This window comes from the organism of the source record quoted next, unplaced genomic scaffold (assembly GCF_019419815.1).
Source record: "Pyrus x bretschneideri cultivar Hongxiangsu unplaced genomic scaffold, Pyrus_bretschneideri_v1 Contig11, whole genome shotgun sequence".
Classification (NCBI taxonomy): Eukaryota; Viridiplantae; Streptophyta; class Magnoliopsida; order Rosales; family Rosaceae; genus Pyrus; species Pyrus x bretschneideri.
In genome coordinates this window covers 6,342,475-6,359,145 of record NW_025999402.1, presented here as the reverse complement: position 1 = coordinate 6,359,145, position 16,671 = coordinate 6,342,475, and the positions used below count along the sequence as shown (strand labels likewise).

Sequence of the window (16,671 nt, the reverse complement as noted above, 5' to 3'; positions counted from 1 at the left end):
GCGATGAATAATCAAGGGTGTGCAAGAGGTGAAAATAGCATGCGAAGACCAGTTCCTTGAAGTCGTTAATCAAGGAATTAAGGTTGGAAGCCGATAAGAAATCGCGCTAAGTAAGGTCAGCTATGTGATTACTACTGAAAAGATCTGCATATTTTCATGCAACAGATGAATGCCCAGAAGCTAACAAACATCGTCAATTCTAACGAGAAACGAAATAAGTAAAATTTCTCCATCATATAAATGTAACCAATAGAAATGGTATACCATCCGGCAATATGATTTGACTCCGACCCAACAACAAATCTTGAACCTGAAAACAGGACGACGAAGATTCAACAACAGACAACTGTAAGCAAGAACAGAAATCCTTCGACCGTCTGACTATAAAAACAAAGTTTGGGAGTTCCAAAACACCTCCGATCAAGTAGAGACATGTGAGACCAATATATGATATGACACCTAAAACAAATGAAGACGGACAATGACCCGACCACCGGAAATAACGACTCTCCAAGAAAACAACTCCGGTTCTTTCTTTTAATGTGTTGCTGATGTCCATATGATCAAACCCATGAGAGCCTGAACCGATTTAAACCAGCTGGTTCAAACACCTGAGCCAGCTACCCCCGACAACAATGAACCCTACAACAGGACTCGAACATAACATGACGCCTGACCTGACCTGGACCGGACCCGACTTGACTGGATTATTGCCTCGCTGAGGAATGCTTCTGCAATTGATAGAATAATACAATTCTAAGCATCAATAACACCGTCCACATTCCAAACATGAAATTATGGATTTGTGAAATGTGCATCACCTCTAGCCGAAGTTGAATCCACCAGATGGGACTGTTGGAACGTCATTCCCTACAAAGTTGAACGCAGCTGGAGCAGCGTCACCTGGTGGCATTGTCTCATCATCGTCCTCCAACCAATATGTCTCAAGCATCTTTACTGCCTTCTCATAAATCTCTGTGTTGTCATGACTCTGTAGACTTTCAATTTTCTCTAACCCATCAGCATCTTCAATCGCCTGAGCATAGAGATTCACACCCCCAGTAGTCCCCAGGTTCTTCTCGGCTTCACCAACCTTCAAAATGTTCTCCAGGCCCTCTAAACAGACTGTAACAATTCTAGGATCTGGGCAGACAAGAAGATCACAGAGTGGCTTGATACACCCTTGACTAACTAGAAACCTGTCAGCGAGAAGACAAATTCAATCAGCAGATAAGAAAGCTTCATGCCTTATATAGAAAAGTTAACAAGATTCTCTTCATACTTTATCTGTTCATGAGAACCGCCAGAAGTAGCATTTGAGATCGCCCATGCAGCCTCTTTCTTTATATCAAACTCAGCATTTTGAAGCAGATTAACAAGAGGACCGATTATATTTGCCTCAACTACAGCCTGTTTAATCCAAAAAGTAATTGGTAACATCAGTACCTCGGATGGAAAACTTAACAGAAACTCTAAATCAAGTTCTAAGTTTCATGATTCCACGAATGTAAATATATAAAGAAATTAGAAAAGCTTTGCATTACCCGGATCTGATCCTTGTTTCCGGCTGTGATGTTTGAAATAGTCCAGCAAGCTTCCTTCTTGATGCTCTTTTTGTAATTGTTAGTCAAAAGGTTCAGCAGGCAAGGAAGAGCTTGATGTTGGATGATAACCTAGGAAGAAACAACAGCTCATTAATTCCAAATGCAGAAGCAGAAATGTTACAACGGCAAATGGAAAATCTGTCTGTTATTCAAGTACAACTGTTCTCTCTTTAGCTCCATTTCATTTGTCTAGAGAGCAAAGATGTTCACCATTCTCTATAGGGGCAACCAAAAATAAGGGATTATATGCTGTTCCACATATCATCTAAAAACATCTACATGGGAAAACAAGGCAACTAAAAAGCCAAAGAGCAAACAATACCTGAGTTTGCATATCATCTCCAGTAACAATATTTCCAACCGTGCGGAGAGCAGGAATGAGAACAGAAGGGGATGGGTGCCTGGAACAATGCTTAGGAAGGTCAGAATTTTCAGAACATAACAATAAGGGAAGAAATACGAACAGGGAACTGTAAGCACCCACATTAAAAGCTCAACAAGCCGGGGGCACACTCCAGATTCAATAACAGCTTGGATTTTGTCATTTGTACCATCAGAAAGATAAGAAAGAGCCCAACAAGCATCAGTCAAGACTTCTTCATCGTTTGAATGAATCAAACGCGCAAGAGCTGGAAGGGCAGGCTTAACCTGAAACAAAAATAAAAATTGAAAAACTCAAACAGCCATTCTTGGTATGGACACAACCTGAATTGACTTCCCTACAATATGACCTATGTTGCCAACATATTACAATAGACTGTACCAAAGCCATATAACACCTAAGTGACTAAGTTCAGAATCTTTCAAGTTAAACATAACTAAGAAACCTTAACCTGATCAAATGGAGGCTGTGGTTTGCCCCTGCAAAAATTTGACAGTGTCCAAGTTGCATTTCTCAGCATAGAGAGCTTTGCATTCTCATTAAGCTGCGAAAGCAATGGAAGCAAAGCCCCATTACCAAGTACAAGATCACGGCATCTAGGGGAATCACCAGCAACATTTCCCAATGCCCAAACAGCCTGCAAGTTAAAGAAGGCAAAGGAAGTGAATAAATGACGGTCAACATCTACAGTAAATAAATATAAACTAGAAAAGAGCAACAAAATAAACCTAACAACTTGGAGCAAACCCTCAACTGATCTTCCCAATGTTTACCTGCTCACGAACATCATCACTCGGAGAACTAAGCAGTTTCACAAATATCGGAACAGCTCCATGATCAATTACCACCTTTGTATTATCAGATGTCCCAGAAGCAATGTTTGTAAGAGCCCAAGCAGCCTCAAACTGCAGAAAATTGTATGCAAAATTTTTTAGCATAGACATAAATAAGACGGTAATCAATAACTGAAACATTAACTAGCAAGTAACATACCTGAAGTTGTGGAAAATCCTCCCTCATTAGAAACTCAACAAAGCGAGGAACGACACCCGCTTGTATGACTTCCTCAATCGGAGGGCTACGTTCTAGCGTGTAGGGGAATATAACAATCAATAGGTACGCACAGTCTAATGTATGAAAGAAAGAAAAAATTGTACAGCCACAAACGTCTACTAACCAATTGAAAGCAACTTCCTAAACTGAGTTGTTGCCTCAAGCTGCAAACTGCCCTCATCACCCCAAACACCAGAAACCATGGATGGTAAATGCTCTAGCTGTATCAAAAAATATTCAACCACTATTAGTATTATCTCCAACAAGACGTCAAACCTACCAAAAGTTAAACCATAATTAACATGTTCTACAGGAACAAAAATAGGAGCATAGATTTTCCTTTCATTTGAAACTCTAGAACGTACCATAAAGTTTTTGTGTGGAATTGCATGAATCATTAATCAGCAACAAACACGACAAATAACCTCAACACAGTTCAGTAACTTCAAAATCTAAACATCTTGGAACCCTAAACAATATCTAAAACTAAGGCAAGGCTTAACTAAACAGCAACAAGTCGTGCTGCTAAAGTCTACTAAATAGAAAACACTCCATCCTCGAATGAAAAAAAACAACTACAGTAAAGCGAGTAATCAGCATGCATCTAACAACCGCTCAAAGGATTAAAACTATTTCCGCACCGATCACGAGCTCAATGATCTCATGATCGCCTACCCACAACTCCTAAGTCTGATGAACTCTCCAAAGAATCAAACCTAAAACCGACAGTTACTCGGCAATAAATTTCAATCGTATGCACTAAAATTAGCTTCCATTTCAGCTAAACGCCTGAATTAAAATTGAATGTATTTGATAAACACAGTAACCAATTAATCAATCCAAATCCAATAGAACACAAAGTGACCAAAAGCGTTCATTCATCTTAATCAGTAAAATCCCAATTTAACAAACCCTACAAATCAATTCGATCAAACCCCCAAATCAGCCAAAAATCAAACATTAGGTTTCACCTTCTTATCCAGACCGGAGGAGTGAAGACTGGAGGGAAACTGCTGAGGTTGAAGCCCCTCGCGGCGCTTCTTCTGGAGGCTCTCTTCTCTACGGTTCTTCCTGATCTCCACCATATTGTCCTCCCTCCGACGCCGTCCCTCCTCCGCGTCCACAGCCACCTTGTACCTGTTCCGGCGGACCTCCGCCCTCGCGTTCGGCCTCAACGACATCGTTTCAATTCAAATCAAGAATCGGAAACCCTAGGAGAGAGAGATAGGGTTTTAGCGAACAGAGGAGAGAGAGAGAGAGAGAGAGAGAGAGAGAGAGAGAGAGAGCGTGGGAGTGGGTTTGCGTTTGTGTGGTTTTTTTGAAGTGAGAGAATGATGGGGAAATAGAGACCATTTTTATAGCGTTAGTGGAAGAGTGCGAGGGTGTTGGGATTTTAGGCTCGGATCGGCACGTAATTACGGAGATTGCCACTCTGTTTGAATTTGAAGATGAGGGAAAAAGTGTTACTTTCTTTGGTCTTGGTTCGATTGTCCGATGATGGCCAATTGTGGTTTTTTACTTTCAAAACTGGACCCAAACCGGTTCATTGAGAGCTTTATTGTTTGACCCAACCCTAGTAAAGTGTCTCGAAATTGTCTGTCGGCTGGTTATTAAAGTCGATTGATCACGGATGTTACACCACGTGTTTTTATATAAGTTGTAAAAAAAATTATTTTTTAAGTTATTAACTTTTTAACACACATATCTCACCATTTGTATAATGACACGTGATGTATCATCCTATATACCGATCACAATGAAAAATTTCTCGTTAATGTGAATCAGTCGGATTGATGATGCTGGTTGATTGGCCAGTGATACGAACTGATTTATAGGTGTAAAGTCAAGTTGATCGGTTCTTGTTCGTCATGAAAGTTTTAGTGACTTTTGAGTTATTGATAAACGGCTGCACATGTCTTTTATGATTCCCTTAAACTTATTTCAAATGTACATACGCTGCGACAAGTATGAGTAAAACAATGACAGTAATATAATGCAAAAATGTATGCGCTCACTAAATTTACGTGACAGCAAAATGTAATCCAAAGTATATAGAAAAAAATTAATTATTGAAGATAATTTTAGAAACCCAAAATGAGTATGACAAACTGAGGTGTTTGACTTTCCTTGAAATTTCTTATAAGGTCAGAATTGTTTTATAGGAAAAAAGATTTAATATTTTAAAAATAATAAAAATCACTTCTTTTTTTCTTAATAGGAAGAAAAATAGACTTCATGGGCTTCTCTAAACCGAAGTTTATCGGTCCCGCCAACATGCCCAGTAAAAAAGAAGGCCCTAAAGAAGCCCATAGGATTATAAAGTAAACAGTGCGGTAATTAAACGATTGATAAACTTCGCTATTGTTAAATTTCACTATATTGTGCTTTTTTTTAATGGGAGTTTTATCGAAAAGCCAACGGTACTATTTATTTTAACGAAAAATTATATTTTTACACTAAAAGGTCAATACTGGTACTATTTACTTTACCCTTTATTTTGTCCTTATCATTAAAACTCAAAATTTTCAGGAATTTTCTTTTTTTTTAATTTCACTGTGTCGTGCTTCTCCAAAACTCTACTCAAGCTTTCAGATTTATTGTGATAGCTTTCAGACTACATGGATTGAAGCTCTAGTTATAATTTTTTTAATGATATTGTTGTGCTTGTTCTTCAAAGAAATATGAGCGTTTAGAAACGAAATTTAACTGTACACAAAACCACTCTTATGAAATTATGAGCCTAATAAATATACTTCTTCACAATGGCCTCGCACAAGATTTCCTTCTAAATTTTTTATCATTTGATTTTTTTTTTTTTAAATGTCTTTCTGTTCTTGATGAAATTTTACTGGTTGATTTATGCTCACTCTTGATATCAACTCATTCCGATTCTAAGAAAAGGTGAAGATTTGCAAAGAGCTTGTAACTCAAATAGTTAAACAGTATTACTCATGCATCTGAATTCTAGGTCGATTTCTCTTTTCCCCAGTATTGTTTGTATCAACAAAAAAGAAATGAGATATAGGACAAGTAATAAAATATGTCAGCCATAACGATTGCTCTCGAACTCGTCAAACCTAAAATCACTCAATTATAATTGGAGGAAAATATCACGAGTGAATCTAGCACCACTAGATTTTGTAGAGTCTAATAGGATCATAACATTTGAGGTTGGTGCAAATAGGGACATGATAACGAATGTAAGACACGAGTTGGGGATTGGAAGGGGGGGTCCAAGTAAAGCAACTTTGCCAAAATTAAGAGAATTGTTGATTGAAATCCAGTGTTTGTCCCACCTCTATCTCGAATCCAAACACACCAAAATACAACCACCCCACCAGATGATTCCATTTATATGGTTTTCATAGAACCAAATGCAACCTCACAACAACACCACACTTGTTCCAAACAAATACCGCTATTGGATTGAACCGTTCAAGAGACAGAGATGGGTGTTGGAGAAAGAGATTGTGTGTGTGGTTGGCTAGTGGAATAGGCTAATGGAAACCGCATGATTTAAATTGAATGATCCAAATTGCTGAATCTATGAGCTTCAGAATATAAGATCCGGAGAGGATCTTAATCTGCCTAACTACTGTGGGACTTGGAATTTTTGTCTTTTAGACAAATAAAATCCCTAGAATTTCGTCTAAAAGTAAAGATACCTTGTTGAATGATAGAATTTAGAGTAAAGTACAAAAAATTACCTCAACTATTTATGTCATGACACTTTCATACCTTATCTTTTAAAATTGACAATGTCATACCTCATCTTACGAATTTGTGCCAATGTCAGACCTCCGTCAGTTTTTCTGTTAAATGCTGACATGGGCAGAGATGGGAACCATTTTTTATTAAAAATTTAAAAAATAAAATAAAAAACAAAAAAAGAAAACAAAAAACCCATCAACCCGTGTCCCTTTTCCCCAAAAACCCAAATCCCCTTATCTGAGTTATCTCCCACCCAACCCTTTCTCTCTCCCATCTTTTTCTCTCTATCTCTCTCTCTCGCCTCTCTCTTTATTCTCTCTCCTTGCAACCTGCATCTCTAAAATCACAAAACCCAGAAATCCTTCCCACCCGTCCCCCCAACCTTCTTCTCTGATCCCACCGACGACAACCCTACCTCTGTCGTCGACTCTAGTGATGACATCCATGACCCCCAATCGCCCCCAAACCCTAACTCTAGCCACAACCTCCACAACAACATTCCCTTCTCCTCCTTGCCCTCGAAGTCTGCCCCTCCGGCGATTTGCGAGAGAAAAACAAAACAATAACAACAACAATAATCCCAATAGAAAAACTCTTCGTTTTTCCCAGAAAATTCTGATATTTTTAGAGAAAATCAGAGGAGGCGCGAGAAACAGAGAGAGAGTTGTGATCTGAGAGTCGCTCTCTTTGGTCTGAGTTTCCGATAAATTGTTTATATAGGCGGGTCGGATGAGGAGGAGAGAGTGGAGGTGAAGTCCATGGTGATGGGTTATAAGAGGGCGAAACCTCTGCACAATTTCAACTTGTTGTGGTATTTGAAATGGGGGAACCAGAAGCACCTGTGGTGCTAGAAGGAGAGCTATGACGCCAGCGGGAGTGGCAGGGAAGGGTCTGGGGTTAATCGGCCATCGTCGGCTTAGAGGATTGAGAGCTCGCCGGCGGTGATGACTCGGGTGGGAATGGTTTATGGGTTTTGGGATTTTAGGGATGCAGGTTGCAAGGAGAGAAAAGAGAGAGAGGCGAGAGAGAGAGGAGAGAGAGGGTTGGGTTGGGGACTCAGAGAAGGGGATCTGGCTTTTTGGGGAGGGGGGACACGGGTTGATGGGTTTTTTTTGGTTTATTGTTTATTGTTTTTTTTGGTTATTTTTTTAATTTTTTTAATATTTAATTATTTAATTATTTTTTAATAAAAAATGGGTCCCGTTTCTGGCCACGTCAATATTTAATAGAAAAAGTAACAGAAAAACTGACGGATGTCTGAAATTGGCACAAATTCGTAAGATGAGGTATGACATTGTCAATTTTAAAAGATGAGGTATGAAAGTGTCATGACACTAATAGTTGAGGTAGTTTTTTGTACTTTACCCTAGAATTTAAATGCAACACAATCTTGCCCTATGTGTCCGTCACTCTCCTCGCATGTCCAATCCCTATCCTTGCACAATGTTGACCTATGTGTCCATCACTCACACGTCCAATCCCTATCCTCACGCGACCAACTATTATGTACGGATGCAAGGGAATGACGTTGTATACACTTGGCTCTTGTAAGCAAATTTATTTCCCTTATGTTTTTTTTTATGAACAGTAGCTTGTTTAATTATCAATCTATTTCAAATGACCTGACATAGAAAACCACAAGCTGGTGCCTTAGTGGTAAATGATGGATCCTTTGACCTAAAAACTAGAGGTCTCAGGTTCGAAACCAGCTGCTGGTGTGGAAGCTATACTTGTGGCTAGGAAAAGGCTGAAATGTCTTTGTAAGTCTTCCCGAACCCCGAAAATAATAGATAATTGTAACTTGCCACCAATTGTTTCCCCTTAAAGAAAAAATGACCTAACATGCAAGTTGACAAGTCATTTTTCACATGGATGTAAGGTCTTGATGTCAATCTTTGCGATAGCCTTATGCCCAGACGTCTGTATCGAATTCCAAACACAACATAACAAGACCAAAGAGGCAAACGTAGTAGTAAAGCCCCTTATGCGTATGGTCATACAATGTATGTTGTGCGTATGACATCGCATTGTGCGTGTGATTGGACAACCATGAGTCCAAAATGCCGCACGAAAAAAATTACTTGTCATTCTTTTGTAGATTACCTCCTTGATGAAAATGAAATGGCCATAAGGGCTTTGACAATTGTAAACGTCTAAAATCATCGCATTATTTAGTGCGTATCAAATTGTAGATTGTCAGAAGAAGAGTAATCGATAAAATTTGATCCGCATCAAAATGCATAAACAATAAATTAAATTAGAAAAAGAGACCAACAAAAGAAACAAAAGCAAATAAAAATTATTACTAAGAGCACCAACAAACAAACACGTCACCACCAACAAACTGGATTTAACCTACACCAGCCTAATCAAATCACCCCCAATCACATCTTAATCTGGGAAATTAAGGAATAAAAAATGTTCAAATTCAAGTCCAGATTGAAAACGAAAATTAAAATAAAATACAATTGGGTGAGATATTTTAAACAACACGTTACTTCACATGATCGGGTACATCGCGCTAGCAGCGAGACGTGCTGCGCTTGGCTGTGCTAGCGTTACCTCTCGAAGAGCCGACACGTTGCTTCTTGTTCGCCGTTGGATTCATGTTGCTGAAGTCGAATCCCATCATCCCATATCCACCGACCATATCGTTGAACATCCCCTGGAGATCTTCGAAAATGTCCCCCTAAAATAATCAAAATCGTAATTTTTTTTTGTCAGATGATTGATTTGTTAAATTAAATATTAGATTAACGAGTTGACGGAATTCGAATTCAAGCAATGGTGCAAGGACAACACACCCCTCTTCATCACTCCACCACCCCTAGGTATAACTTGTTTGGATGTATTTTTAAAATGACTGAAAGCGTTTTTAATAAAAATATTTTCAAAATAAATCTTTAATAAAAATAAAAATAAATCTTGAAATATTACTTAAAAAGTATTTCCTGAAATACGTACATAACTATTGCTTCTTCTAAAAAAAACACTTACAGTACTTTTAAAATCCAAAAACATTTTTTCAAAAAACACATTCTAACAATTTTAAAAACATATACAAATGATCATCTTTGAGAGCCACTTGCATCAAAATTGTAATTAAACACCCCGAAATTTTTGTTTTCAATCAACTGACATTACCATAATACCCCTTGACAAATGCGTAAAGGATAGTTTATTCCTAAAATTACAACATTATCCTTACCTCGTCTTTCACATTGTTCATCATGGACAGCATTTCGTCCATGAAATCGCAAAATTCCTGCCAACAAATTCACATAAATTCAGGGACATAAAAGGAAACCAAAAAAAAGTGACGTAATTTTTTTCTTTTTCTTTTCTTTTCTTTTTACCGCGCATTCCGTACGGTGAAATATTTTTAACGCACCTGGTCTTCCTCTTCAAGGGGGTCGTAGAACCCGGCGTCGTACATTGATCGCTTCGTCTGATCTGAGAGAACTGCGGACAACCAAAACGGCATCGTTAGCGCGAAAAAAGAGCAATTCAAAGGTTACTAGGCTTTTAACTAACGACGTCGTTACGAACGAAAAGTGGCAAAGTTACCGGAGTAGGCCTCTTGGATTTGCTGAAACCGCCGGTTGGCTTCTCCCGCCGCCGTCTGGTTTCGCGCCCTATCCGGATGCCATTTCTTCAAATTAAAAAAAACCAAAAAATTCATAAAATTACCATGATTTCACAAAAATTCAGCTTTTCTAATAAAGAGAAACGACGTCGTATGGATTTGCAGAAAACAGAGAACGATGCATTTTGAGGAGGGGGAATTACCAGAGCGAGCTTGCGATAGGCGGCGCGGATATCAGAGAAGGAGGCGTCCCTGCGAATCCCAAGGACGGCGTAGTAGGAAGATCCGCCGTTGGATCCTCCTTCCTTATCCATCGCTCCACAAACCCAACAACAATAAATAATCAAAAATCGAAAAATAGAAAGTAAAATTCAAAAAAAAAAAAAAACAGAGCCTGCGAAGGAGCTTCGAGAACAGCAAGCTTCTCTCTCAGACCATGGCGGCAAAAGGAGAATTGTGTGTGTGTGTGTGTGTGTGTGAGAGCCTTTCGGAGAGAGGAAGAAGAAGAGGAGGCTCTCTGCGTTTCTCTCGGTTTTTTTTAGTGGCGACTTTTGTTTGGAGACGGACAAAATATCTTGGTTACAGATACGGCGGGGAACGTTCGAGAATTTCTTTCCGTACCTGCAAACTGGCTCCGTTTGCCAGGTGGCTAGATATTTTCTTTTGGAATATTCATAAGGGCCTGAAGTTAAGTTGAATTACGGCCCTCTGCCATTGGGCTTTTTTAATAAAAACGCATAACAAATAAAGATACGATTAATTCTTAGATTTTTCGGTAATCGGTAGACGGAAGAGGACATCACGTGTTAATATGTAAATAGTGAGATATGTGTGTTAAAAAATTAATAATTTGAAAAATAAAATTTTCTACCATTCATATTAAAACACGTAATATACCATTTGTATTCCTGTCGCAATGAAAAATTTCTCGTTCAACAGACTATTTGCACATCACGTGACGTCGTTAGTCTGATTCACTTATTGTCTGTTTGCTTTTACATTTCTCTTGGGCATCTACTTGTGCTAGCATCTAAAATCCACTTACATTGATTCTATAATAAGCTATTGACATTGTGCACCACGTGGCGCTGTAGCTCGGTTTATTAATGTCTGTTTGCTTTTGCGCCTTACTTCTGCATTTACATAGTTGGCATCTTGAATTAGGAAAACATTTTTGCTTATTACCATTTAATATGATATATGCTTACTATTCTATTTATCATCATTAGATGAGTTTAAATTTTAAAATTTGTGTAGTGGATAAGCACAAATCTTAAAATTCAAACTTATCTAATGTTGATAAATAGGATGGTGAACATACACCATATAAATGATGGTGAGCAAAAATGCACTCTTGAATTAGTGTCGTCCCGCTTACTTTAACAAACTAGCATGCACCACGTGGCGTTGCAACCATCAAAGTAACAACTAAGTAAGATACATAGAAGTAGTAATTTTTATACTGTATTTCTTTTCAGAAGCCAAATTTTCATTTCGATACTAAGTACAATATATGTACAATATGATCAATTAACTGCAGGAAAGTAACATGTACAATATGATCAATATGATCAATTAACTGCAGGAAAGTAACATGTACAATATGATCAATTATTAACTGCAGGAAAGTAACATGTACAATATGATCAACCAACTGCAGGAAAGTAAAACCAGTGAATTACTTATGACTTGTTTGAAAAGTGCTTTTAGACAATTGAAATCGCTTTTAGGGAAAATGTTTTTAAACTAATCTTTAGTAAAAATGCAAGTTAATTATGAAAAAACACTTGAAGTGCACTAGTTATATACTTCTTGCAGGAGGCACTTCAAGTGCTTTTAAAATCCAAAAATATTTTTTTAAAAAGTGTTTTCAGTCGTTTAAAAGCACTTGTCAAACGAGCCCTAAGCTTAACACATCCAGGACTAGGAGAAGATTTTTACCCCTTTTACTTCTAGGTACTTGCCTTGATTATCCAGCTAGCAAATAGTAATTAACAAACTAAACCAGAGAAGATGAAACTGCATGTCTTCTAGTAGTTCAGATACACAGGAGGACGCCTTGCCATTCTTTTAGCAGCCACATCCCTCCTAACCGAAACCGACCCCTTAATGGCGGCACGAAGCTTGCGCCAGCTTGCCCTGGGTTTCCGTCTAGTCCCTGCGCTACCGAAGCAGAAGCCGCCTGCTTGTCCCCATGTTGGGTTTGTAGGGGAACAAGTTGCTGCTTGAAATTGGAAAGGGTTTTCTGTGCCTAAAAGTCCAGTTGGGACAATTGGCGCCTCAAAACCACCGAGAGGCGACCAACTGCTTTCTCCGTTGCACATAATGTAGTTAAGATCCTCCATCGAAAAGCTGCTGCTTCGGAGTTGTATTGGCTGGCTAGGTTGTTCCACAGAAACCATTAGCTGATTGCTGCTACCTTCTGCTTGGTAGGGACATGAGGTTGAAGTTGATGCATGGTTGGAACCTAGTTGTTTCGGGAGTTCATCTGTGAAAAAATACTTGGTTTTTAGTTACTTGGAAAAGCACAATAGTAAGGCAAAACATGCTATAATGTTAAGATTTCAAAGAGACGACCAACAGACAATACTAATCAACAACGATATTGTCCCTGCGTCTGGATTTTATCTTATCTGGTTTCCGATGTGGGATGTTACATTCTTCATCATATAATACCATTTACATAACGTAACATTTTACCTTGATGTGTTAACTGAAATTCACTTTGCCGCAGGTCAGGGTTTGGACAAGTGAATGAATCAGCTTGTAGAACTGGCAAAGGCTTCGAAAGGCCAAACATAGTCGAAGCATCAACGGGCTCCAAATCTCTTACATTTCGATAAGCCTGCTGCTTCAAAGCTTCCACCAGCATCTGCAAACAGGATTGGGGAGCTCATCATTTTCTTAGCACTAATGAATATTTTAAATTTTGATGATTTAATCTATCAGTCACGCATCAACTCTTTGTCTTCGGAACCAAGCAACTGACAAATGAAGGAAGATCAAGAATACGCGTACCTTCTGATGCGCGTCGAGTTCATCCAAAGAACAGAACTGGCCATTGAGTATTGCCCCTTCAAGCCCGTGGATGGAATTGAACAGGAGACTTTCGTCCTGCTCAGCTCTGTGGTAGGCATAGAACTTATGATCATCCAACTTACAGGCCATAGCATGCTGTACGATTCTTTCCCATATCTTGTTCGAGATCCCACGCAAAACCTACATTTCCGCAGCAGAAAATTAGACATACATATTAAACTACGGGTATAAACTACTCTAGGCACCCAACTTGGCAGACGAAATGATTTTCTTACATTTCGTAGCGAGGATGCATCTTTCATGTACGACTGCAGGAAGTCCTCCACGGTGCTGATTCCATTCTCGTGGAGTCTCTTATGAAGGGCACCGTCTTTTGATATCTTTTCCAGGCGCCATATTTCGTCCTTTGGGTGTGGGGGGTGGTGTTTCTTATACACTGAATCATCATTTTCTATGTCAGTTCCATTTAGTTCAATGCCAAAACAGTTCACAATTTAGGAAAGATCAAGATTAGTGAGTTAAGGATTGTCTTTATAAACTTACATTCTCCGCGGTGATCTTTAACCACAAACGGTTCACTTGTAGCTTCCCTAATCCGAACTTCACTCCGAGCTTTGGCAACAACTCGAGCTGCTAGTCTGAACTTTCGGCATCTTATCCAGCTTGAGTTGTCGGTAAACATGACATCACCGAGAGAACCAACTCCCTCTTTCAGTGTAACATGTCTGTCACCCGTCACCAATGGCCTTTTGCCTTCCCTTTCGCGCACAATGTATGTGTTGAGTTCTTTTTCGGTCCAATCGTCTTGATCATCTGACCCAAACTCACCATTCAGCACAAAAAGTTCAACCTTTAGTGAAGATAGGGGACCGGAATGGACTATAGCACCAGTACTGGCATCAACCAGTTCAATTTGAAGAGGCTCGCGGTTCTCTGCTTCCACTCTACTGCCTGTGAATATGGTAGTTGGCAGCTTGTTGATAAAACGCAACTGCAAGCCGCTTCCTCCAGATGTACTCCCACTTTCGTTTGAGGGCCTGTGACAAAATTAACAACAAATCCAATATGAATCTTACAAGAAACAATTTGTGCAGTATGAATGTAGCATCGATACGCTGCGTGTTCATCGGAATATATCAGTAATTGGAAGCTTTGGTGACTAAAAGCTAACCTTGGAGATGCCATGAAGAAGGGAAGAATATGGCCCTCCAACTCATCTCGCACCTATATACGACAAAGATACATGAACAATGAACTCAAGAGACCTCACAAAAAAAAGATTTCGAACAAATTTGCGTAACATATGCTCCTGCATAAGTTCTAAATGGCAAAAACCTCGTTTAAACGGTCAAACATATGTTTTTGTTTTCTATTACAAGAGGGCTAATGAAAAAACCTAACCTAACAGTCAATCCTAGCTTTTTTGCAGCAGTTACTTAAACCGTCGTCCTAATCGAAGGCAATAAACTTCCGAAAACAAAGCACAGTAAGCCTAATAAAACATGGTAACCATGATTACTGCAAACGGTTCAATATTTAACTTCTGAGTACAAACTAAATGATGTGTCACCAATAGGAATAAGCACGCTTATCAATGTTTACATAATAAACGAATTATCAACTTCCATATTCTTTAATTTTCAAAACTTTATCTCCAAATTTAGTTATCCTAGCATTAACCCTTAACTTCTATATTGCTGCGTAACACACAAAAACTATCACTATAAAGATTTCTTAAGTCTCAAGCTTAAGCTTAGATTCATTCGTATGGACAAGAACGGAGATTCGAACTTACTATTCTTCGAAAGAAGCGCTCCAACTCGCCATTCAGTCTGGCATCCCTCATCGCATCCCTAACAACACTGCACAACAAACATCATAAAACCCTAAAGTCGAAAAAACCAACTCAATCAACCGGAAAAGCACTAAACTTATACTCAAAACTGAACTACCTACTTGGCAAAAGTAGGTCTCCTTTTCGATTCGTCACCCTCGCCACGAAAGTGCCTGTTGAAGTTCATCACGCCCGAAAACAGCAGCTAGCAGCAAGTTGGGTTTAGTTTCTAAAAAAGCACGTAAGATTTCGAATTAAACGCAAGGAATCAACAAACTGCTCAGTGGTCCTTTAAATACAAAATCTTGGATTCACCTATCGAAGACAGAAGGTACAAGGAAGGTTCGTAGTACTAAAGACAGACACGCTATACCTTGAAAGTCAAGCTACGATTAGCTCATGCTTTAAACTAACAAAATCCCAAAATTTGGATTAAGTTATTAATACTTTTAGATTATAACAACGTTGCATTAGCTTTTATAGGATTGAACGATGACTGTCTGTAGTTTTTTTGTCTCACTTTTTATGAAAAGCAGAAAAGAACACATATTTTCAAGATTTTCAGGCGTTGGAATTTCAGATGGATAACTAATCGGACGCGTCATGATTGAAAAGTACTGAAAAATACACAGTATATTCCAAGAGATACGGGACAGAGAGTGAGAGCGCTATGTTTGTTGTGTGTGACTGGATTAAGAGAGAGAGAGAGAGACCACGTGGATAGAGACTAAACAAATTAAGAACAAAGCGTGTGAACTGTAGATGATATGAAGGGTGCTAGAAGATGCAGAAATACAAATTTTTCCATGAATACGCGTTCCCATTTCTCTGAAATTTGACCTGAACTTAAATTTCAATTTCCATGCAAAACCCAGTGGCAAGAATTACACTGATCTAATAACATGTCAATACGCTACGTTATTCAAATATATTTGACTGACTTCTCAAAACCATATCTAATAACTTGAAAATATAATTACCTGCAGGCCTGCAGCTTCCACTAAATTTAGTGTGTCACGATCTTAGCTGTCCACCTGTAAAGGGTTGACTTGTATTGTGAATATAAAGGGGTTCTCTCTCCTCGTTCCACAAATTTTTTTCTTCTTTCTCGCTACAAAGATGAAATCTTAAACGTTTAAACGGGGAAAAAAAGAGGAGAAAAATCTTTGTCCAAGTAAGAGACCGTTGAACTTGAAACTTGAAAGTTTGTTCACTTGATTGACTTGTAGTTGGTGGAGATTGCATAATGCAGGTTCTGCGAAATTTTCTGGGAATCCAATTTTCCGGGAAAATTCTAGGAACCTCTATGGAGGTGGAGCTGGAGACTTGCGATTCCCCAAGTCGTCCCCGGACCCAGGAAGATTTTTTTATCTAGTGTTCTGAGTTCTGATGCAATCAAAGCATCAATTTTGACCAACCATATTTTAATCTACATGTTTAAGCTCCTAATCACAAAATGTTA

The 16,671-nt window shown here is 38.8% G+C and overlaps 3 protein-coding genes across 3 annotated transcripts; all 3 read right to left on the bottom strand.

Annotated features, from left to right (window-relative positions):
* Nucleotides 1–215: 215 nt before the first annotated feature.
* On the bottom strand, nucleotides 216–4,375 carry LOC103930583 (importin subunit alpha-2). Its single transcript, XM_009339937.3, has 11 exons — nucleotides 4,011–4,375; nucleotides 3,164–3,260; nucleotides 2,980–3,071; nucleotides 2,760–2,891; nucleotides 2,438–2,623; nucleotides 2,089–2,252; nucleotides 1,927–2,005; nucleotides 1,545–1,673; nucleotides 1,283–1,410; nucleotides 822–1,199; nucleotides 216–731 (listed from the first exon to the last, which is right to left on the bottom strand). The coding sequence occupies exons 1-10, from the start codon at nucleotides 4,218–4,220 to the stop codon at nucleotides 824–826; spliced, it is 1,593 nt and encodes a 530-aa protein (XP_009338212.2). The 5' UTR covers nucleotides 4,221–4,375; the 3' UTR covers nucleotides 216–731; nucleotides 822–823.
* Nucleotides 4,376–9,029: 4,654 nt separating this feature from the next.
* On the bottom strand, nucleotides 9,030–10,895 carry LOC103930577 (dnaJ homolog subfamily B member 3). Its single transcript, XM_009339929.3, has 5 exons — nucleotides 10,540–10,895; nucleotides 10,318–10,402; nucleotides 10,142–10,212; nucleotides 9,959–10,015; nucleotides 9,030–9,439 (listed from the first exon to the last, which is right to left on the bottom strand). The coding sequence occupies exons 1-5, from the start codon at nucleotides 10,648–10,650 to the stop codon at nucleotides 9,272–9,274; spliced, it is 492 nt and encodes a 163-aa protein (XP_009338204.2). The 5' UTR covers nucleotides 10,651–10,895; the 3' UTR covers nucleotides 9,030–9,271.
* A 1,344-nt stretch (nucleotides 10,896–12,239) lies between these two features.
* LOC103930576 (calmodulin-binding protein 60 B) lies at nucleotides 12,240–16,224 on the bottom strand. Its single transcript, XM_009339928.3, has 9 exons — nucleotides 16,190–16,224; nucleotides 15,332–15,438; nucleotides 15,171–15,237; nucleotides 14,547–14,599; nucleotides 13,919–14,412; nucleotides 13,651–13,811; nucleotides 13,355–13,555; nucleotides 13,037–13,208; nucleotides 12,240–12,824 (listed from the first exon to the last, which is right to left on the bottom strand). Exons 2-9 carry the CDS (start codon nucleotides 15,394–15,396, stop codon nucleotides 12,367–12,369), a joined length of 1,671 nt encoding a protein of 556 aa, XP_009338203.2. The 5' UTR covers nucleotides 15,397–15,438; nucleotides 16,190–16,224; the 3' UTR covers nucleotides 12,240–12,366.
* Between the last annotated feature and the right edge of the window lie 447 nt (nucleotides 16,225–16,671).

Bases quoted from the DNA above. Each gene is read 5' to 3' on its own strand.
- LOC103930583 (XM_009339937.3), bottom strand. From the start codon at position 4,220: ATGTCGTTGAGGCCGAACGCGAGGGCGGAGGTCCGCCGGAACAGGTAC. The intron at 3,072-3,163 runs GTTAGTAGACGT...CCTACACGCTAG, and splicing joins TAGGAAGTTGCTTTCAATTG to AACGTAGCCCTCCGATTGAG. The intron at 2,892-2,979 runs GTATGTTACTTG...AATTTTCTGCAG, and splicing joins AGGATTTTCCACAACTTCAG to TTTGAGGCTGCTTGGGCTCT.
- LOC103930577 (XM_009339929.3), bottom strand. From the start codon at position 10,650: ATGGATAAGGAAGGAGGATCCAACGGCGGATCTTCCTACTACGCCGTC. The intron at 10,403-10,539 runs GTAATTCCCCCT...TTTAATTTGAAG, and splicing joins CCTATCGCAAGCTCGCTCTG to AAATGGCATCCGGATAGGGC. The intron at 10,213-10,317 runs GTAACTTTGCCA...GGTTGTCCGCAG, and splicing joins AATCCAAGAGGCCTACTCCG to TTCTCTCAGATCAGACGAAG.
- LOC103930576 (XM_009339928.3), bottom strand. From the start codon at position 15,396: ATGAACTTCAACAGGCACTTTCGTGGCGAGGGTGACGAATCGAAAAGG. The intron at 15,238-15,331 runs GTAGGTAGTTCA...TTTGTTGTGCAG, and splicing joins AGGAGACCTACTTTTGCCAA to TGTTGTTAGGGATGCGATGA. The intron at 13,209-13,354 runs GTACGCGTATTC...TCCTGTTTGCAG, and splicing joins AACTCGACGCGCATCAGAAG to ATGCTGGTGGAAGCTTTGAA.